Source organism: Gracilinanus agilis, chromosome 5 (assembly GCF_016433145.1).
Source record: "Gracilinanus agilis isolate LMUSP501 chromosome 5, AgileGrace, whole genome shotgun sequence".
Lineage (NCBI taxonomy): Eukaryota > Metazoa > Chordata > Mammalia > Didelphimorphia > Didelphidae > Gracilinanus > Gracilinanus agilis.
Genome location: NC_058134.1, coordinates 45849206 through 45873016, shown reverse-complemented (window position 1 = coordinate 45873016; position 23811 = coordinate 45849206). Strand labels below are relative to the sequence as shown.

The 23811-nt window shown below is 42.0% G+C and overlaps 1 protein-coding gene across 1 annotated transcript in view; it reads left to right on the top strand.

Annotated features, from left to right (window-relative positions):
• ULK4 (unc-51 like kinase 4) overlaps positions 1–23811 on the top strand; it is a 660820-nt gene that overhangs the window by 449096 nt on the left and 187913 nt on the right. The window contains exons 33-34 of the mRNA XM_044679671.1: positions 181–347; positions 8829–8927. Coding sequence (XP_044535606.1) covers positions 181–347; positions 8829–8927 — 266 coding nt within the window. The remainder of the gene's footprint in view (positions 1–180; positions 348–8828; positions 8928–23811) is intronic.

The following is a 23811-nucleotide window of genomic DNA, read 5'->3' as shown; positions in this document are numbered from 1 at the left end:
TGGTTCTGCCTTTCCTCAAGCCTGTTTCTCCTTGCTCCACGATGAAGGATGTGACTCTGCCGTCTCCAATTCATTCATGCAGCTCTCTGGTGACAGTCTTTATCCACAGCTTCTCTGGCATACTTCTTCATGGGGGGGATGTATACATAGTTGTTTAATTTTTCTTGTTTTTTTCCTCAGGGTTGGTCCGCCACATATGCAACCTTTTAATTGAAACATCAACCCTGTACCTGGACATAGACAATAAAAGCAACATCAAGACTGCAAACTCAATGCTGTTTTCCCTGCTTGACATCTTACACTGCATGCTCATGTACACCTCAAATATTGTTCGGCTGACTCTACAGGTAACACCTATTTCCTAGATGGGGGAAAGTAGTGTCCAAAGCTCTTTCTCCTTTTCTCTTTCTTCTTGGATTATATTTTTTTAATGTTACTTTTATTATCATGCAAAACACACTTCCATTTTGGTCATTGTTGTAAGAGCACACTCATACAAAACCAAATCCTGAAATAAAACTGTAAATACATTGATGCAGAAGATAATGTCCCTGGATAGGTATCCATCTGACTCCAACAGTTCTTTCTCTGGCTGTGGATTCAGGATTGTCCCAGATCATTGCATCCCTGAGAGGAGCCATGTTTTCACAGTTGATCATCATATGATATTGCTGTGACTCTACAATGTTCTCCCGGTTCTGCTTATTTCACTCTGCATCAGTTCATGTACATCTTTCCAGCTTTTTCTGCATTCATCCTGCTTATCATTTATTATAGCATAATAATGTTCCATCATCAACATGTACCACAATTTGTTCAGCCATTCCCCAATGGATGGACATCCCCATAACTTCCAATTCTTTGCCACCACAAAAAGAGCTGGTATAAATGTTTTTGTACAAGTAGATCCTTTCACCACTTTTATGATCTCTCTGGGATACAGACCTAGTAGTGGCATTACAGAATCAAAGAGCTTGCAGTTTTACAGCCCTTTGGGCATGGTTCTTGAATAGCATTTTTAAACGTACTTATTTAAAAGAGAAAGAAGGAAGAAGCTCTTATTAGATAGCCATCCTCAGGAATAGAAGACCTGATAGATGATTTCCAAGGGAAGGGGAGGCAGACCTCTTGACTATGGGTACCCCACAGTTAGCCCCTACTCAGGCCACCCTGGAACAGAGTAGCCACTTTAGATCCAGCTCAGTCTGGCCCAGAACCCCCAGCCTCTGGGAGGCCTGGGAGTATTTCCCCCCTATTCTTCCCAACCAAATATTGCACCATTGACCTCCTACCCAGAGGACAGGTACTCAGAGCTGATTTGCTTGAAGCAATAGATTGCCACTGATTGATCTCTCACTTGTTTTCTCTTGTGACCACAGGCATGAGATTTTAACTTAAGGATTAGGGCAGTCTGGCATTGGAACAAAAATGCAGCTGATTGGTCCATCTGGAGGATTGAAATTGCAACCTTTGACAATTAGCAACAAACAATCAAATTTTCTTGAAGGAGCTGTAGTGATTACCTAGTCCAAACTTCCACATTCAACTCAACTGCACTAATTGCCCATTGATATTAATTTTTTTAGGGCATTTTCCCTGTTAGGATCATCTGAATTTAAAACATGAATTTTTTTCTAACATTTTCCTATTGAAATACCAAATGGCAAATAACAGAATTTTTGTTTTTAGGTTCAGAAGCTAAAGCAGATTGATCAATTATTTTTCCAAGGCTGGCAATAGCAGAGCTCATAATAGATCTCTAGGATATTTGTTTAGTCGACACTGGTCACCATTAAGAAAAATAGTTCCTGCTATTGCTGATTTGAGCCTGGATTTGCTTGCATGCATAATACAGTAAACAACTCTAGAGACCCAAGGCCCCCAAACTAAGGCATAGCTTTCATAAACACTTAATATGTATCTGACTGTCATTTCTTTTTTAAAAAGAAGCTGATGAAAATGACCTAACTTTCCCTTTCACATATGCCTACATTAATTTTAGGTAAATTGTATAAAAATTGTCGGGTACTCCTGAACATTTAGATTATTTTTTTTTAATTTTTAAACTCTTAACTTCTGTGTATTGACTTATAGGTGGAAGATTGGTAAGGGTAGGCAATGGAGGTCAAGTGACTTGCCCAGGGTCACACAGCTGGGAAGTGTCTGAGGCCGGATTTGAACCTAGGACCTCCTGTCTCTAGGCCTGGCTCTCAATCCACTGAGCTACCCAGCTGCCCCCACATTTAGATTATTGTTAGGTTTTCTTCTCCCACTACCTGTCACTCGCACAATGAAAAAAAATCTCTTTTTCTTAAAAGTACATCATTTCTTATATCTGATTCCATTGTGGTGGTTGTAAATTCTTTGTGATACAATAGATAGTTCCTCTCAAAAATGGCTTTGATGCTTCTAATGAAAGATTGTCAGGTAGATTGTAGATAAAAAGGATCAGAAACTGAAGGACTCCAGAACAATGGAAATCTCCTTGTGTAAAGGATTAGGAAGACACTCATGAATTTCTTTTTGCTACCTTAATCAAAAATGTTCCTTTTATATATTCGTAAAAATTTGGTGATGAATTAATCATGTCTCATTCTCCTTAACTCAATTATGGAATGCAGGGCTATTAATTACCTTTCTACAGCTCCCCTCCTCATGTTTACTGTGTATTCCTTTTGGCATCACTGACAGCTGCCTTTGATCTCCATTAGCAACCATGATACCTGGTGCCAGTCCTGAAAGAAGCCAAGATAAATACTTGAGACTGAGTCTTGAGGTGCAACCGGGAAAATAGATGGAGTGTGCATCGGAGACACGGTCCCCTGAAACAGTGAACTATGAATGCTTTTAAAACCGTGTCTTCTCTTTAGCTTTCTTCAAGGCCCAGAGCTAGGATTTTCCTCAATGTGCAAACTACATTTGCTTTGAAAAATAAGCATTCCAAGAACCAAAGTCAAGCTAGTCGGAAGCATCAGAGTCAGAACCTGAACACACATCTCTTCCTACTGGCCAGCATGTTGTGAATCTCAAAAAACAAAACAACAAAACAGTTGTGGGTTTTTAGAAAGTCAGATCAGCAAGTATTTATGAAGCCCTCGGCCCATTTTTTCTGAGTCCCTTCTCTGACCCGTGCCCTCTCAGTGCCCTCTCTTTCAGGGGAATGTCCAATCTATGTGGATGGGGGGAATTTCCCATCTATCAACAAGCCTGAAGGAATTCAAGGAAGACAGATAGAGGAGAAGAGAATGAATATTCCAAGCATGGGAGACCATCAGTGAAAATTCATGGAGTGTCCTGCGGGACAAATAGCAATGTCATTGGGTCTCAGAGGAGTCAGGTACCAGGAGACTGGAGAGGTTGTGAGGGGCCAACTTTTTAAGGGCTTTATTGTTGTTCCTAATGGTAATAGGGAGCCACTAGAGTATGTGAACATGTTGAGATAGATCTGCTCTTTAAGAATTTTGACTTGATAACTAAGTGGAGAATAGACTGGAATTCAGCCAGAAGGTTATTACAATAGTCTTGAAATGAGGTGATGAGATAATTAATCCCAGAGAGGCGGAATGTCTGAGGAGTAAAGGGAACCTATGTTACAAGGCAGAAAGGACAGGCCTTGGTGATAGATTAGATATGGGAGGTGAGAGTGAGTGAGGAGTCCAGTGGCCTGGGCAGTAAGAGAAAAGTTAGGAAGAGGGGAGAGAAGAGGGTTTGGGGGTAAAGATAATAAGTTCTCTTTTGGATATGTTGAGTTTAGATTTAGGGGGACATCCATATGCAAGGCATTGGAGATCAGACCTCTTTTTTTGTTTGTTTTTCATATTTGTAAAACAACATTTATTACCTGCCTTTTTTAGGGGATTAAAATTGCTTCCAACTAAGTTCATAAATAGTATAAAAATCTACATAATCCCCCCCAAATATACAATCCCAAGTGATTATAGAAAATCCATATATATATATATATATATTACTATAAAGACATCTAGCTCAAGGGGTCAGATGTTAAGACTGAATAATCATCTGCATAGAGATGATGACTCATCCATGAGAACTAACAAGATTCATCAAGTAACATAATATGGAGAGAGAAGAAAAGAGGGCCCAACACAGAGCCTTGGGGGACACCCAAGGTTAATGGATGAGACTTAGATGGAAGTCTAGTAAAGTAGACTTAGATGGAGCTGACAGTTGGAGGAGAATCAGAAGAGAGCAGTGTCATGAAAACCAAGAGAGATGAGAGTATCAAAGAAGGTTCAGCACTGGCACAGGCTATAGAAAATTCAAGAAGGAAGGTTGGGAAAAAGCCATTTGATTGAGCAACTAAGATCTTTGGTAACTGATAAGGTCAAAAGCCAGATTGCAAAGAGCAAAGAAAATGAGAGAAAAAGGAAGTAATGACATTTTTTTAGATGGCCTTTTCAAACATTTTAGCCACAAACGGGAGGCAAGCTATAGGATGATAACCAGGAGGATTGGATCATTTAAGTGAGGAGTGTTTTTTAGGATGGGGAGACATTGATGGCAGTAGAGAAGCAGCTAAGAGAAAGGGAAAGATTGAAGATTATGAGTGGGGATATCTGATCGATTGGTGCCCACGTGGAAGGAGGCTGCTAATATAATCTTTCCATATCCCATAGCTTTTTTAAAATAAGTTTTTATTGATGTCTTGTTTTTTACATGACCTTAGTTTCCCCGAGTATACTCTTTAGAAGACAAGGAATTGGAAGTGAAAGAAGCCAAGGAAAGGATATGGCAGGGAATGAGGTATAAGATAGATGTCAAGATGGTGTTGGGGTAGAGGATAAATTTTAAAAGGACTTTGAATGCCAAACAGCATTTTGCATTTGCTTCTGAAAGCAAAATTTCCAACCTTTAACAATTTTTATCCTTTGTCATCTTTGCCGATTTCAAGGGTGTGAGACAAAACCTTAAGGGTTTTTTGTTGTTGGTGGTTGTTTTTTTTTTTTTTTTGTAATTTCCATTTCTCTTATTATGAGAGAAAGAGGGAAGGGAATGAGCATTTATATAACACCTACTACCTGCCAAGCAATATGCTAAGCACTTTCCAAATAATATCTCAATTTCATTATTAGTGATTTGGAGCATTCTTTTGGTTATTAATGGTTTGGGTCCATAGATTTTTTTTCTTTTCAGATATTTTTTTTCCAATTATATGTAAAAATAATTTTAAACATTCTTTTTTTAAATTTAGAGTTCCAAATTCTCTCTCTCCATCTCTTCTCTCCCCTACAATGAATGAGAAGGCAAGCTATTTGTTATAGATTATACAGGTGCAGTCATTCAAAACATATTTCCATATGTCACAGACAAAGAAAACACAGACAAAAAAAACAAGAAAAATAAAGTTTTTAAAAAGTGTGTTTTGATCTGCATTCAGACTGCATCACAGTGGAGGTGTATAGCATTTTTCATCATAAGTCTTTCTGAAATGTCTTGGATCATCGTATGGCTGATTTTTAACAGTGACTTTGATAAGGACCTGGATGGCATATTTATCTAATATGCAGATGACACAAAGCTGGGAGAAATATTTCATACACTAGATATAATTGAGTCAGGATCCAAACATATCTCAGTAGGTGAAAAGGTAGGCCAAAGCTAAAAGGTGATTTTTTTTTTACATCTTAATAATGGCCTTTATTTTTATATCAGTCATTTCTGCATATATTCTTTTCCCTGCTCAGTGAACCTTCTTCCTCTTTATCAAAGAAAAAAGAGAGAATTGTGAAAACCAACTGATCCATCAGGCACATCTGACAGTGTATGAGGTATTCTACATCCACTGTCCCCCACCTCTGCAGGGAGAGGAGGAACGTTTTGTTTCAGTTCATTGTTTGTTTGTTTTTTCATTTAAATAGTTGTAGTCCTTGTGTCTCTTGTTTTGTTCTGCTTACTTTACCCTATTTCAGTTCATACAGATATTCTCATGTTCTTATGCATTCCTCACTTATGATTTCTTGGGACAGCAGTGTCAATTACATTGATATTCCATGTGATAGAAAGTTCCCAATCAATGGGGCCTCCGTTTTGTGGCTAGTTCTACACACCCGTGTCACTATGGATAATTTGGGGTGTCACTATGGATAATTTGTTCTAACGGGGACCAGATCTTTCTTTCTGTTCTTGATACTGTGACACAAAGAGAGCTTATTGGTTTTTAGAGCAGTAAAGAAAAACTTACATTTATGGAACACCTGAAGTTTTCAGAGTGCTTCTCTCCTGAGAACCCTGGGAGATGGCTTGTCTGAGCCATATCATCCCGACAATGTCCATGGAGAGAGGGAAGACCAAAGAGATTTAATGCCTGACCTGAGCTCACCTAGTTTTCCCCTTGATAGAACTAGTTTCTTCCCCCTCCAAATCAAGTGCCTTCATTCTATCCCACAGCTTCCTTGTTTTGGTGAAATAAGGCTCTAACTCTACCCCTAACACTGCTCCCTTTAGAGAAGGAGAAGCGCACAATTTCTTTCTTTCTTCTACTTCTCTCATTCACATTTCCTATCAAGGATAAAGAAAAGCAATAGGGGCAGCCAGGTGGCTCAGTGGAGTGAGAACCAGGCCTAAAATGGAGAGGTCTTGGGTTCAAATGTGACCTCGAACACATCCTACCTGTGTGACTTTGGATAAGTGACTTAACCCCCATTCCTTAGCCCTTACTGCTCTACTGCCTTAGAACCAATACACAGTATTGATTCTAAGATGAAAGCTAAGGGTTTAAAAAACAAAACCAGACTTGGTCACTACCAACTGCAATTTGAAAGTGGAGCAGGGACCTCCACGTCAGCGCTGCCCAGGCTTTTCTATGAGAAATCTCCACCTTTCTAATATAATTACAAACATTAGCTAATAATCCAGCAGAAAAGGTTCAAGGTCTGTAGGTGTCATGAATTTGTTCAGTCCAGAAGTAAGTACATGTAATTAGAAGAAGAATTTTCTTTGATCAGGTAAACATGGAATCTCTTATTATTTTTATTGCCTTTTTGTTGTTTTTTACATCACTTGCACTGATTAATCCTCTCACATCTCCTCTACCTGGTGACCCATCCCTTGTAACCAAGAGTCGAAAAGAAAGAGATGGAAAACAGTTCAGCAAAATGAAACAACACTTTTACCTGTGCTTTAGAATCATGCCATCAAGTACCCTGGCTGCCCCCTCTCTGCCAGGAAAGGGAGCCGGTGCCTCTTCTCAGCTCTTCTCTGGGGCCGAACTTGGTTATGAGCATCACAGCATTTACTTTCAGCTTATTTTGTAAACCTTTACCTTATGTCTTAGAATCAATACTGAGAACTAATTCCAAGGCAGACGAACAGTAAGGGGTTAGGAAATTGGGTTTAAAGTGACTTACCCAGGGTCACACAGCTAGGAAGTGTCTGAGTTCAGATTTGAACCCAGGACCTCCCATCTCCAAGCCTTGCTCTCAATCCCAGTAAATGCCCCATTCACTTTCAATTGTTCTTTCTCTTTACCTTGTTGTCTTTCTATATTTTGTCTTCCTGCTTCTGCCTTGTGCCCTCTGCATCTGTTCATACAAGTCTTCCCCATTCTGGGAATTCTTCATATTAACTATTTTTATGAGGAATTAAAACATGTGCCACAATTTGTTTAATCATTCTGCAGTTGATGGGCATCTACTTTATTTCCACAAACAAACATTCTTAATCAAATGCCTTTAATCAAGGAAAGTGGATATTAGAAATCCTGTTGCTCAGCCTGAGGCAATGAACCCCTGAGCTTCCTAGAGAGAGGACCTGCCTGATGTGCTCCAGCAGAGGGCTTGGCCCAAAATGGATTAATCTTCTCTGAAGGGAAATAAAAACATAGTTCTAGAATGGGCATAAAAAGTATAATTTCTAAAAATTACATAATAGATAAGTAAAAGCTTCCTCCATCTCAAATAATTCAGTTTCAGAAATCAAAAGCACCCATTCATTTTATGTAAATGTTTATTATAAAACTCTTATGAGAATAGAGACAAAATCCATGACATTTACTTTTCATTTTCATGTTTCCTTTTGTCCCTCCTATTGATGGTCAACCAATTTGTGTTTGTAGTTACTAGGATAGTAACACATATGTTTGCATGCATATATACATTTATGTTTATAGGTAAAATACCTACATCTGTGTGTATGTTTGTGGGGAAATGTATATATATAAAATATTACATACAAGATGTCCATAGAAAACATAGATGCACATAAAAGAATCTTCAAATTTTGTTTGACTCATTACTCCAATGTGTTCAAGCCTATAGAGAGGGCATATTCAGTAGAATGTATCTCTTTGGTTGACATTTATTTATGGGGTGGGAGTTATGCTCCCACCACCTTTTATTAATCAGAAAGGGGGCAGAAACCACATGAAATACCATGAATAATGAATGATAAATTAGAAGGAAAATGAGAATTAAGCAGTTAAAAAATATTAACCTTCTAATAAAACTACATATTATAATCAAGCTGTTGATTTTCTAAAACATTCATAGAACCATTGAATGTTCCCTCTGCCTCAAGTGGTCCTGTTTTAGCTACTTTGCAATCTGGAAATCTGTAAATTTTTTTTCTCTCTCCCTCCCTTCTCCCCACCTCCCCAAGAAGGGAGGTTACATTATATTTAGATGAAATTACTTACATTTTCTTTGGCCCATTCTCATGGGCACAGAGGACAATAACACTTCATGAGTACCTTCTGTTTACTTATTTCTAAGAATGATGAATGTCATCTTTTTGAATTCTTCGTTCCCATTCAGTCATGCCAGCCAATGGACCTGGAAAGGTGACCTTGTCTTTTCTCTCTCCCATTAAAGGCCCAGAAGAGTGGTACAGGAGGGGACACTCAGGCTGCCGAGGACCTTCTGCTTGTGAATAAACCTCTGACAGACTTAATTAGCTTGCTTATTCAGCTGGTAAGAACTTTCCTCCCCAACTCCCTGGGAATATGGCTGAAGTTGAATTATTTATACACATTTTGCATCTCCTGGCCATCAGTGTTGGATTTTCTTCTCCCTAGAACTTCAGCCAACACCAAGTTCTAGGTGGCTTTTTGCTGATGGATGGATGGATGGATGGATGGATGGATGGATGGATGGATGCATTGATGGATGCATTGATGGATGGATGAATAAAAAAGTTTACTATGCACCAAGCACCATGCTAAGTGGTGCTGATTCCAAAGAAAAGCGAGAGTCCTGTTCTCAAGGGGCTCACATTCTAATTGAGAGAAACAACAAATCTACCTATTAGAAGGAGGGACCTGTTTGTTTTGAGGGGGCAGCAGCAAGGCAGAAAGCAGGACTCTCTGAAATTCAACTTAGGAGACCCTAAGATTCCTCAGTACTTTAAAACCACAGAGGTTATCATTATATAAATAAACCTTGAATCAGATGGTATCTCAGCCCATATATCGCTAGGTGAGTAACAGAGATTGATTAAGCACTCCCTAGGTGCCAGGATACGTGCTGAGTGCTAGGGATACAAACCAAGAAAAAAAGAAAAAGACAGTTCCTGCCCTCGGGGAGCTTCCGTTTAAATGGGGGAAGATGACATGCAAAGGGGAGGTCAGGGATGTCATGTAGAAATCTGAAAAGTTAGGAGCACACCCTAGAGGGGAACAAAGATGGGCCAGTCTGGGCTACTCTCCAAAGAATTCAACGACCATGAGAAGAAGAGTCTGCCCAACAGATATCTAGCAAGAAGTTGGAGACTGATAAGATTGCCTTTCAGACAAGGTATCTTAGAGTAAAATTTACATTTTTTTGGTCTTGACCCATGATTTATTTGTTGTCTGGAGATTCTGGTGTTGTAATTGAGCTGGGCCTCACAGCCCAGGGTCCCACAGCCAGTGTGGATGGGTCACTGGAAGGGCTTGAATGCTGACCTACCTGGATCTGAGGCCGACTCGCTACATCTACTGTGTTCTCCTGCCTCTCTTTAGAGAAACAGACCTAATTTTGAAAACTTTTGTATTTATTTACAAAGACTATAAATCAAATCAAACAGTTCTCTGTAGTTGGCTTTTTAAAATTACAGTTTAGGTTATGGTTCACCTCCCAGTCACTTTGTGGTCCACAGCATCCTCTCCTTCCCCTGCCAGTGGGTTTCTGGGTCAGGGTCCGTCATGATGGCCTCAGTTATAATGGCCAAGGATTTCAGTAAAGCTCTTGTTCTGTGACATCCCCATTGTAGGGTCTCTAATCCCAATAAGTGAATGAGAAAAAAATAGAAAAATACTCAGCTGACCTCCACAGATATTAAAAAAAAATGAGTTAACAATCTCTGGGTGATGCAGACGGAGCTAAAGGAGTGGCTGCCTCACTCACATCCCCAGCTCTTCCAAATGCTCTGGCCAAAAAGGAATATTTGAGATCGGAAGCCCCTATTTTTAATCTGGGGATGTCTGTCACATAGAAGGTATTTTTTGGTTGAAAAATTGCAGTCATTTCCTGGGAGACAGAGCCAAGGGGTCTACATGCGATGGCTGCCTTGAGGGGGAGCCCTGAAAGAAGGGCTTTCTCTCCCCCAGACTCAAGGACAAAATTAAACAATCTCTTTAAAAAAACACAACCACCTCTCCATGTGCTTCACAGAGCTTTTCCATTTCAAGAAGGGGAAAGGAAGGAGTTATTTTACTTCCCCTTTTATATAGTTATATTCAATTTCTTAAGAGACTTAATTAAGAGATATAACTGATTAAGACATGCCTCCATTATGCCAGGATCTGCAGCATAAACCGGCTTTGATGAACCTAGGTTTGATTACAGTGTTTGTAATAGTTACCCTGATTACACTGTTTAATTACAGTCTTGGAGTGATTGGGCCGAGGGCCGGGAGGGAGCCGGCTGCCCCTCTCTCCTCTCCGCAGCCGCAGCAGAAAAGAATCAGGCCTTTCAGAATTGTTTGTTGAGCAAGTGTCTATCTCAGTAAACCTAACAACCGTGACAGACCCTTAATGGGAAAAAATCTGGCGGCGGTGCAGCCACTGGCACCTGAAATGGAGATTCGATTCTCTACCCTAGAGCGGAACATGTGCTGCCTTGGGAGGCAGCTCGATGCTTCTGAAGTGGAGGAAGAATAGAGACACAAGACTGTCATTTTCTGGGAGCCTGGAGCACACGGGCATGTCTCTGCAGGAGAAGGTTGTTTGTTAAACAGGCACAAATGCGGCCCCAACGTGCAGGATCCGAAGTCTTCCTGCGCTGTTTCTAGGTGGCCGAGAGGCTGGCTGGGGCAGGGCACGAGCGTGGCCAGCCGAGGCTTTAAGAGGAGGCACTGCACTGGTCTTCCAGACCTCGTGTTTCCTCACAGACCTGCCCCATCACGCTTTCATTTAACCCCAGCGTCAGGCCGCCCAGGGACATTGGCCCCAGGTACACCATCAGATTTCAGAACTGGAGAGGACTTTGGAAATCATCCAGTGCAGGAAACTCATTTGACAGATGAGAAACTGAGGCTCAGGGAGTGAAGGTGTCTTCGGATCAGAGCAAGATAAGAGCTTAGAGATCATCTGATCCAATTCGTTTGATTTAGAGACGAAGAAACCAAGATTTAGCGGGTTTTAGGTGTCTTGCCCAAAGTCACACAGTTTGTAAGTGATGAAACCAGGACTAGAACCTTGTGGGTCTTTTGACAGATCTGCCTCTCTTTCCATAGTGATATCCTTGCTCAAGATCACAGAGATAGTTGGTTGGAGAACTAGGAGTAGTCTAAGCCATCTCCTTTGCTTGTGGTTTTTCTTTCTTCTTTTCTTTTTCTAATATGAGAGGCTTATTTAATTTATTAGAATATGCAAAATAGAATCTTGCCTGACCTAGAAGCTATAAATATACTCCTACCTTCCTCGTTCAGTTAGTTTCTTTCTTTTTCTGTTTTGAACTGATTCTTTCTGTCTTTGGATCGGTTCCATGGCAGATGAGCAGTAATTGCAATTGGGGTTGAATGTCTTGCCCAGGGTCACCCAGCTAAGAAGTGTTTGAGGCCAGATTTGAACCCAGTACTAAACCCAGTGTCAGATTTGAACTCGGGGGCCTGGCTTTCTGTGTATTGATCCCCCTAAGTACCCCTTTATTCAATTCGTTTCAATAAACATTTATTAAAATCCACCGGTGATATTCAAGCCATTTTACAGGGGATACAAAGACAGAATCTTACTGTCCCTACCCTTTGGGAGCTCACACTTCACTGGACTCATAACAGGAAATCAGTGTTCTTTCTCTGGCATCACATTGTCTTCCCTCTGGCTAGAGAACTAGAGGGTTCCAAGCCCCTAAGTTCTTGGCAGCCTGGCCTAGGGCACTTTCCATGGGTTCTCGGGGAACATGGAGGAGCTTTGGTGAATTCATCTTTGCCTGAAGGTGTCTCTTGAGGATGTGTCCCAGTGGAGGCCATTACATCCTCTCCCAGAATACATCCTCCATTGCCTCACCAACCACCTTGGTTCCTACCTGAGACTTTGCCCTAGAACAGGGGTTCTTAACTTTGTTTTGTCTCCTAGACCCCTTTGGCATATAGTAAAGCCTATTCCCTTCTCAGAATCATGTTTTTAAATAGTTGAAGGAAACCCTAAATTTAAGGCAGAATGAAATAAGATGTAAAAAAATTTTTTCAAGTTCACTGACTCCTTGAATTGTGTCAATAGACCCCTGTCCTAGAAGGTCATCCTTTCTGGGGCCTAATTCTGTATAGTGTCTACTTTTCTGGTCTGCTATTTTGGGACAGCCCCAGCCACCAGGCTTCAGACCATTCCTTCCCATTCAGTCAACCTCTCCACAGCTTCCCCAGATGTCTGCAGTAGCATATATCCTTTCTTCCTGCCCCCACCTCCTCCAGTTCTAGAACCATTACACATGATCAGATCTGATCTGCCATTGTTTCTGGATGGGGTCTGTCAAATGTTCCTCTAGACATCCCTGTAATTTTCTGAAGTATCACTTCCCTCAAGGTGGCCTCTTCCATTTGAAAGTGAGTTTGTTGAGCTCCTGGACCCTCCAGGGCCATCTGTCCATGGGCCCCAAGTGCAGAGCAGTGGGTCGTCCTCCTCCTCTTCATAAGACAAATGCCCTTCATCTCATTATCAATCATCATTTTCTCTATATTTGTTTTTTACTTGTAGAGTTTTTCACTCTTCTCTAGGGGAGTGAATCACCATTTGTCATTTCCTTTTTTCCTGAGTAAGATACAGCTGCTGTACCACTAGCTTTCTCCTGTGCTGTTCCCTTCCCTCAGCCCTCTTTGCCTAGGAACTGCTCTACTTGGCTTCCAATGACTCCTTCTCCAAACGTTTCCCTTGCAATAAAAATCTTTTCCAACTCTTCCTCTTGTCATCTTTTCCTTTTCCATGTAGGTCTTTGGGTTTTTCCCTTGATAACTTACTCCATGTTATTCTGAAATCAGAAAATAATTATTACTATGAACCCTGGACAGCTGGGTGGCTCAGTGGATTGAGAGCCAGGCCTAGAGACTGGAGGTCCTAGGTTCAAGTCCGGCCTTGGACACTTCCAGCTGTGTGACCTTGGGCAAGTCACTTGACCCCTATCGCCCACCCTTGCCACTCCTGGGCTAAGGACGGTCCCTAGCCCGGATGAAAAAGGAGGAGGGTTGGGCGTGGGGCTAGCAACCCCACCCTGTAAAAAACTACATCTGCTAAAGAAACTGCAACCTAAAGTAGGGGCAGCTGGGCTAGCTCAGTGGATGGAGAGCCAGGCCTAGAGACGAAAGGTCCTAGGTTCAAGTCCAGGCTCAGACACTTCCCAGCTGGGTGACCCTGAGCGACCCATTGCCTACTGGTTGTGGCCCTATGCTCCTAGAATGGAGTCCCAGGATAAAAAAAAAATGAACCCTGATACCCAGATACTCCAGGGGATCTGTGTTCTTATTGTGGGTACAACCTCCTACCATGCTGATTGTAACTCATTCATGCCAACCCATTCTGTCATTCAGGCAGTGAGAATTTGGTAAAAACTTACTGGGTGCTAGATATTATGCTTAACATTGGCAATGAAAGGGGGAAATCTGGCCCCTGACCTCCAGGAGCACACATTCTAATGGAGGAGACTATTAGGTCAATACAAGACAGGAGGGTGTTCCAAAAATATTAGTGCATTTTTAATCTTATCAAAGCTTAAAATTTCACTAAGACTTTCTGGATATCATGAATATGTTGTAAATGAGAGATCATCTCAGAGGGAAGTCACTAGTAGTTTTGAGCTGGAGGGGAAAGGGATTGGTAGGAGGGAGGAAAAACTGAAAAGGCCTCTTGTAGAAGATGGAATTTGAGCCAAGGAACCCAGAAGGCAGCAATGAACAATTGAGGGGATTTCAGGTATGAGAGCTGACCAGTGCATGGGAGTCTGGAGATGGAGTAATTTATACCTTTGTCTTCCCATTTGTTTACCACTGAGCATCCATGGAATGTCCTGGGTATCATTCTCAAGGTCTGACATCCTGAGCATGCCCACAGAGCATGCCAGTGGTCCACTGGTTATCCCTAGTTGTTGCCTCAGCATGGCCCCATCATCTTTTTTGTCATGTAGGTCTTTGTGGACTTCATTCACACCACTCTTTCTTTATAATTCTTTATTTGTAATGTGTTGCAGCCCACTCACATCTGCCATATAGCTTTCCATTTTCTTTTAAATGACCCTTAGGAGCAATTATTTCCTCAGAAATTTTACTGTTTTATAAGACTCCTAGGCTATCATCTGAAAAATGTTGATCCTAAAATGATAGGCCTATGTTTCTGGAGGAAGTTTGCAGTCATTAAGAAAGGAAAAACACTTTTCCCAAAGACAGTTTGCCCATCCTCCTTTTATTCAAATCTGGACCCGACTTTGGTTCCTTTTTGCAAAGTCTGCTCAAGTTAACACAAAGGATTGAGCTCTATAAGTGGCCGCTGTACCACACTGCTTTTCTTGGAATAGAGATACAAGTCCCTTTTTATGTAATGTAAGGTTTACAAAATTCTAACTACACATACAGCCCTATGAGGTTGGCAGTGCTAATATTAGCATCTCCATTTCACTGATGAGAAAAAGGAAGGTTCTGAGAAATTAAGCAAATTGTTCCCGTCTCACAGCTGGTAATCGTCAAAGCCACCATTCAAAACCACTCCTCCTGGTTCCAAGTTGTGTTCCCATGATGTCCATCCTCCTGCCTTAATTAACTTTTCCCCTCAAAATTGACTGATAATTATACCTGTTCCACTAAGCATTCCTTCTGAAATCTCATTCTGATGCCATCTCTAATGTTCATATTAGTGGCCCCATGTTATGGGAGAGACCCCCAAGAAGAAGTCTCTTTCTAGTACTTGGAGAAAATGCATCTCCAGGATGGACCTTTTGGCAGTTCATTTTTTTACATTAAAATAACAGTTTCACAAAACACCTTATTTGAGTGATCTGTATCAGATTATGCATCATCATTAAATTAATTAGGCATTTAAATGATCAGGGGAGAGAACTTGGTATACTTCCTCTATTGCATAAAGTGCTAAATGTTTACGGTGACATTTATGTTAAAGAAAAGTGTTTAAATCTGTTCTGAGCCTAACTAGGGCACATACATGCCAAAGAGAAATCTTACAAAAATTGTTAAAAGCTAGAAGAGGTACAGTGTGAAGGTGGAATTTCCTTCCATATGGGGAGAAGAGAGGAAGGGAGGGAAAGTCAATCCTTAGTTTACATCTATCTAGGATAATTTTGGTGGAATCCTGCCTATGGGAAGAGGAATGAGCTAGTTGGACTCTTAAAAATTCTTGTAGGGATATGATGCTGTCCAAGTGAAAAATAGTCATCCTAAAGAAAATTTGAAATATTTACTCACAAAATTATTAGCTATATTTATAATATATGCAATATGTGTTTCATGGTGAAATAGTTGCATAAAACATGACAAATTTAAGGTAAATAGATTGACATGGCCCCTGAAGGAAAGATAGAGCAAGGTAATTGTTTTGACCCAAATATTACAATTCTACAAGCTCTTTGAGGAAGAGAACATTGGGAGTCAAGCTGTAGCACTGGGATGTTTTTCTTATTATCAGATAATTCATGCATTCCAAAAGGTGAATTATAGCCCACTTTCCTCTCACTTCCAAAAAAAGACAAGATAAAGAAAAGAGGATTGTTCTCAGGTTTTCAGGAGAGGCTGACTACATAAGCTCTTCTATGTCCTGGCCCATGGCAAAATGGAATCAGGTTTCAATTTCTCTCCCTTCTCTATTATGCCAGAGTAAGCTCATAAGCGTAACCACCATTTTTAGAGATTTGCTAAAAGTTTTCATTATTAATAACTATAATTAGACATATAAATACTTTATTAAGCACCTGCTGGGTGCCAGGCCCTGTGCTGGTCACTGGGGCTACAAATGAAAAATGAACTGCATGGCAGTGAGGTGGTTCAGTGGATTGAGAGCCAAGCCTAGAAATGGGAGGTCCTGGGTTCAAATTTGACCTCAGACATTCCCTAGCTGTGTGATCCTGGACAAGTCACTTAACCTGGATTGCCTAGCCATTACTGCTCTTCTGCCTTGGAACCAATACACAGTAGTGAGTCTAAGATAGGAAGTAAAGGTTTTTTTAAGAAATTAACTGATAGGGTAAAAATAATAAGCAGAAATGAAGTTTTAAAAAAATATATAGTAATGGCTGTCTCATTGTTTATAGACTCACGGGTTGTTAGTGCTAGAAGAGACCTTGGTGGTTAGGATCACAGGCATGTCATTGCACAGATAAGGAAGCGAAGGCACAAGCAGATGAAACGACTTCCTCCAAATCCCACCATGAGAAAATGCTTCCTTACATGTTGGTCTATGCATAAAATAAAGCTCATTTGTCTCTCAGAAGAAATTCTAAACTTCTCCCCTTGCCTTAATCTCTTCTGGTTCTACAGCCCAGGAAAGTTCCCATAGGTCACTCTGCTTTCATTTTTGAAGATTCTGGGTTCAAGAATAGTCTTTAGTCTGCCTTGTCTTTTTCTTTTAGTTCTGATCACTCACACTTTTTTATTCCTACTTGGTCATTTCCTCCTGAATAAGGAGGAAATTAAAAATAAATAGAAAATGAAAAATAGAAATAAGAAAAATAAGAGAAAATGACCATATCTTGCTCCTGAGTCTCCAGCATATATACTAAAATGCTAACTCTTTGAATGATCTAGCTATTCTCAGCAATTCAGTGATCAAGATAATCTCAAAGACTCATGTTGAAAAATGCCAGAGAAAGAACTGACAGAGTCTGAATGCTGCCTGAAACAGACAATATTTCACTTTCTTTCTTCACTTTTTTGTTTGTCCAAGATCACTTCGACAAAATGACTAATATGAAAAAATATCCTACATGATTTCACATGTAAAATCTACCTGATTGCTTGCCATCCGAGGGAGGGGACGGTGAAGGAAGAGCATTTGGAACTGAATTTAAAAAAAAATGTTTTAAAAAAATCAATAAAAACAATAGGACAGAAAAAAATGTGAACTCTTGCTTATGCCAGATGATTAAAATAGCCCTCTGCTCTTTAATTCCCATTTACTCACCACCATTTGGCTTTTGTCACGATTGCACTGCTTGTTAGATCTCATTACTGAAATCTATTTTAGAACAAAAAAAGGGGGCGGCGGCATTTCTGTTGCCAAATGAAGTTAATAAGTGTAGGAGCAATTAATTTCCATTTATTTTCTACTTTCTATAAGTTATTAATTTGGAAGAGGGTGGGAGCTTTTTGTATGAACAGATATATCTTCTCCCACACATCCTAAATAATGTTTACTAAGTAATTATCTATTTAGAAAGTTAGTTATTCAGGTTGATGGGCTAAAACGAAAAGTTCTGCCTTGAATCATTTCTGAAGCTAGAATTTGATAGTCTGTGAATATGAAGATTATGCCATTGTCTCCTATTTGTTACATCATGTGCTTTGATGATGGGGGACATGAACTGGACCATCTGGGTGCCTGGTACCCTTTCTGATGAATGACATCCCTGAGCATTGGACCATGCAAAACAATAAACCTACCTGACCCATTTGGGAACCAAAACTCTTATTATGATCTTACTATGTCTGGGCTGTTTATCAGAATTAGTCTTAATGATTTTTTTTAAACCCTTACCTTCCATCTTAAAATTAATATTATATATTGGTCCTAAGGAAGAAGAATAGTAAGGGCTAGGCAATGAGGCCATTACTGTTCTCCTTCCTTAGAAAGAAGGGGTTAAGTGACTTGCCCAGGGTCACATAGCTAAGAAGCGTCTGAGGCCAGATTTGAACCCAAGACTTTCCGTCTCCACACCTGGCCCTCAGTTCACTGAGCCACCTAGTTAACCCTCTAGTCTTGATCTTAATGGCAAAGTCATACCTTGGAAAAGGACATTGGGTTTGGATGGAACCAGAGGGGCTTGAGCTGAAGTCCTGCCTCTGCCTTTAGTAACTTGGACAAGTTATTCCATCTATCTAGTCCTTGTCTCTTTTTCTGTAAAATGCAAATATTCTCTTCTAGGAGTTCACTTGTACACAGGACATGTTTTGGAGTCATTCTTTCCTTCCAGGACTATCAATATTACAGCTCTTTTGATTAGATACTTTCTTGATTTGCTTGTTTTTCCAGCCTTCTTCCTGATTTCAGACTTGAGTCAGGGCCAGGCTCTGGGCCCTTTTGGAGTGAGGTCTGGGCTAAGCTGGTGTCTGAGTCTCTTTTGCTGCTTTCATGATGCATTAAGTGTTGGGTCTTTCCAGGTTCTCAGAAATAGCTCAGTCTAGGGACCTTCCAAAGTGTCCTGCTCCGTTCTTGCCATTCGTGCATCCGACACAACCTCAGGTCTGGGCTCTTCTTTCCCTCGTGCCCGGCCTGGGGCCTTTTCTTAGTTCCTGTGCAATCCTGGTTAGACTCCTGTCCCCTGGGAGACCTCTTTCTGTCTCCTTGTGCTGAGCCAGCCTGCAAGAGTAGCTCCGTGGGACTTTTTTCTTGTTGTCCCACTCAGGACCCACAGGTCTGTTTTCTCTAGCTTTGAGGAATTCTTGTAGAGGAGAGCTCACATCTATTTCCTCCCCCACTGCTCTGCCTTCTTGGCTTTGCCTCTCTTGTACTGGTTTTCCCTGCATTTAACTTCATAAGTCCTTTCCCCAGAATTGAATGTCTTTCATTCATTTGTTTAGAAAATATTAAGAATTTCTCCTCTGCTGCCTCTTTAGTTTGGGCTGTCTCCATAAAGCATTTCTCTTCCTTCCCATCCAGGAAGCCGCAGACCTGGTGCCCCCTTCGTTCCCGCTGGGGCACAATCCTCGTAGTCCAGCCGCCTTCCATCCAGTCTTCTGGGCGTTTTTCTTACACATAAGCTTTTAGGGGACCTTCTTGATGATGGACTGTGTAGTTACACACTTGCCGGCCCCCAGGCGCAGCAGCCATAAGTATTACACAATAGCGGAGCTCCAGAGTATCCGCTTGATGCATACCGATCAGAAAAGAGCCGAGCGCTCGGCGGCCCGTGCCCAGCCGCTGTGGAGCCCTTCACTCTTAGGTGCTTGTTAGTTGCTCATGAAATATTGAATATTCCTCAGCTTTAAGGACTTGACCGATAAAGTGTCATTTTGGCTAGAAAAGTAAGTTAAAATTGTGCAGGACTCCGTTCAGTTATGTCTTTCCCTTTTGATATACAGAACAAAGATATTCCGTTTACAAGTAAAACGACGACGCTCCTTCGGCTCCCTGCACCCCAGAGCAGCATCAGGGATTTCAAACAGAGCCGGAGCCTTTCCCTTAAGTCATGAAAACTTTTATTATTGATGGTGAAACTTGGTGTGCAAACCCCTGGTTTATGCATCGTGATTTATTTACCAGCAAACCCCAGTTCGAATTCCTAGGAACGGCGATGGAATTAGTGCTCTAGACCCAAAGATACCAAACAGGAGCTAGGCCAGAGTCATTCAGAGAGCCCAGCCCCTGGCCTGGGAGAGTCAGGATGGTGCCATTGGTCATGGGCACTGGCCAGAGGAGGTGTGGCCTGTTCACTCATCCCCCTCCACTGGCACCCCATCAAAGGCTCCCCATTTCAGTGATCCTGCCCTTGTTCAGCCCTTGTTCTCTGGCCCTCCCTTATTCCCAGTTCCCCTAACATTTCCCTCCCAAGCTACCTCCCTTTTCTCTGTGCTCTCTGGAATGTTTCCTCCATCGTTCATGAAGCCTTTCCTTTTCTTGCTCCCTCCATCCTCTTGCACTCTCTGGGCCGTAGACCCTCGTGAGGGCAGTCCTTTCCTCAGGCACCGTGGGCAGCACTGGCTCAGGTGGAAGAGTTGGGGCATTCTTTGTGTCCCGTTGCCGTGGCTAAGCTCTCCCACCACATCGCTGGGTGACCTATCCTTGGAGCTTCATTCACTCCCTATTTCTCATTCAATAAAGGCAGCTCCCAACCTCCAGGGCCCTCGCCATCCTTCCTCAATGAATCCAGCATCAGGATAATGGCTGTTCTTCCCCAAGCCTCGGCCTCCTCCTCCTCAGGGACCAACACATACTCTCTCCAATACTGGCCTCCCAACTCTCCTCTTGACTCATTTCTGCAACTTCTGCCCAGCCTCGGCCACAGAGATGGTCATACCCTGGCATCATCCCCCAAAAGCCCTTCTTCCATAGCCTTGAACTCTAAAATCCCCCAATCTGATTACAGATCTCGTCACATCCCGCTTCTCTCTCTTCTTGCACTCCCAAACCATGCTTTTCATGTTCTTTGGACGACTAAGTAGTACAGACCTAGAGTTCAAATCCAGCCTCAGATACTTAGCTTTGTGAACCTAGGCAAGTCACTGAACTCCCATTTGCTTCTGTTTCCTCATCCCTAAAATAGGATAGTTATAGTGTCTACATCCCAGGGGTGTTGTGAAGATCAAAGGGGACATTTGTACAGCTCTTAGCCAGGGTCTGGCCCATCGAAGGTGCTGGATCAGTGCTTATTCCCTTCCCCATCCTGAGTGGGGTCTCCTCCTGAGTGGAGCAAGAGCCACAGAGGAGCTGGGAGTTGGATCACACCTCTCTGAGACCCAACAGGAGGCAGGCCAGAGTCATACAGAGAGCTCAGTCCCTGGTCTGGGAGAGTCAAGATGGTGCCATCGGTCATGAGCGCTGGCCAGAGGAAGTGTGGCCTCTTCACTCATCCCCCTCCAGTCTAGAGATGTTCATCAGCAAGAAAATCTCACTTCCAGGGAAAAGCTTTTTTTATTTTTATTTTTTAAACCTTTACCTTCTGTCTTTGCATCCATACTGTGTATCGGTTCTAAGACAGAAGAGCCATGAGGGCTAGGCGATGGGGTTACAGATATAGGAAGTATCTGAGGCCACATTCGAACCATAATTTCCCATCTCTAGAACTGACTTTCCATCCACTAGGCCATCCAGCTGCCCGCTGAATGCTTTTTAAAATTAATTTTGAGCCTGTTTAGAGGCAGAGGAGCTGAGGTTAAGACCCTCGATCTACCCCTCCCTGGCTGTGTGACCTGGATCAGTTCATGAAGCTCCTTTCACCTCCATGTCCTCATCTCTAAAATGGGGGGCTTGGATTGATGTCTAAGTCCTTATGGAGTCAGGTGCAGAGCTCCTGCTGGGTGTTGCTTTTCAGAGGCTTTCATTTCCAAGCCATGGAGCCTAATAAGGAGCAGAAGAACCCCAAGCTCAGCAGCAGGGCCGGGGCTAGGCTTCCTGCCTTGTTTTGATGAGAATGGCCTGTCTTTAGGATTCACTGGTCCCAGCACCGAGAAGGGATGGAATCTAATCGTGTTCATCTGGAAGGGAGTGTTCTCCATTAGCAATGGACTGAGAAGGCAACATCTACATGTATGGAGTTTAATGCTGTAATCAAATAAAAATTAGAGCCGCTAATCTAACACTTAATGATACGCACCCCATTGTGGAGCTCCTTGGCAATTAGGCACAAACGATAGCATTTCACAGAAACAGCCATCGCTGGTGTTACTTTAGATCGCCAAACCACATTTTCTAGTTTTTCTCCTCTCACTTTGTTTTCAGATGTCTGTTAACATCAATGTCAATGGTTTTCCCTCATAATCCCGTATTATTTCACTATCCATCTCATCCATCCATTGATCAATAAAAAACATGTACTGAGCACCTACTGTTTGCTGGGCACTAGAGTCGGTGGGATGAGCTGGCTGCTGGGGTCCTTTCCATTTCTCAAACAGTGGGATTCTGTGACTTGTGAAGCCTAAGGTAGTTTGGAGGGAAAACATTGGCATTCGAGGGCATCCAGAGAGGGTGATGAATGAAATACGGGCCAAGAGTTAGGGTTGTGCCGGAGTCATCCCTAGAGCAGGCCAGAGAGAGTGATTAGGAAGCGATGCAGTGCTGGGTGCGGAGGAAGTGTGAGTGTGTGAGTCAGCTCCTACGGGGGTGAGGGTGGGAGGGGGTGCTTGGGGAACCTCAGTCATTTGAGGCTGTGTTGCAGGTGTGGACACCTGACATTTGGGGATCTGTTCCACTGAAGGGACCGAGGGCACTTAAGTTTCCCCTTGGGGGGGACCTCAGTTTACAAAATGTGGAGAGAAGGAGATTTAAGGTTGTATCCAAAGACAGGCAATCCTCCCCCCATCCCAAACAATGAGACTGGACTGTATAACTCTCCCATGGAAAGATTCCAGCTTTGGGGGGCTTTGATGACAAACCCTCACGGGCTATCTCCTGATGTCAGAATTCTGAGGTCCTACATGTCTCTTCATGGGAAACAAAGTGTGGGTGTGAGATGAGGTCTGTGGCATGATCCATCAGTTCTAAATCCACCTAAATGCTTTATCTCCTCGTCCTCATTGTCATTTTGGCTACAGGTTAGACTTTGTGAAATGGTTTGCTGAAAAGCCCTTATCGACCACTTTAACCATCATGTTCAAACAGAAAATTAAGTCATTACTTTTTCTTGATGAAGTTTTCCTGATTCTTGGAGACTGCTGTTTCACTTTCTAAATGCTCATTAGCCATCCCTTTAATTACACATTTTAGGAAAGCAATTCTTTTTTTACCCTTATCTTCTATCTTCAATTCAATACTATGTATTGGTTCTGTGGCAAAAAAGCAGTAAGGATTAGGCTTCAGTGTTTTGTCCAGGGTCACACAATAAGTATCTGAGTCCAGATTTGAATCCAGGATCTCTCATCTCTATATCTGGCTCTCACTCCACTGAGAAGCAGTTCTTAACTTTTTTATGTCATGGGCCCCTTTGGCAATATGGAGAAGTCTATGGAGTCCTTAGTCTGTTTTTCAAGTTAATAAAATACAAAGAATAAGTAAGAAAACCAACCTATGTTGAAAGACAGTTCTCAACATATTTTTAAAACCAAGTTTTCAAATCCCAAGTTAAGAATCATCCCTCTTCTAGAATATTTCCAGGAATTAAAATCAGTGTCATTGGCCCATAGTTCAAAAATTCCATCTTGACTTTTTTTGAGAATCGAGACATTTGATCTTTTCTGATTCTAGAACCTCTCTGTTGTCGTCCTTGACTTTGGAAAGGTGACCAGTGGTAGCTCTGCCTTTTCTAACTCAAAAATAGAAATAACGAGTTTCCGGGTTAAGAGGGTGGCAGAGTAAGAAGCAGCTCTTAACCTCTCCTGACCGAAACACACAAAACTCCTCAAGGGGACATAAAAACAAGTCCAGACGAACGGAGGAACCCCACAACAGGGCACAGCGTGGAAGGTACATGGAATCGAGGCATTTCCATGCTCTAAAGGAGTGAAACAGCTCTCACTAAATCGCGGGCTGAGCAACCGCCCCACCCCCATCCCCTCCACACACAACACCTATAG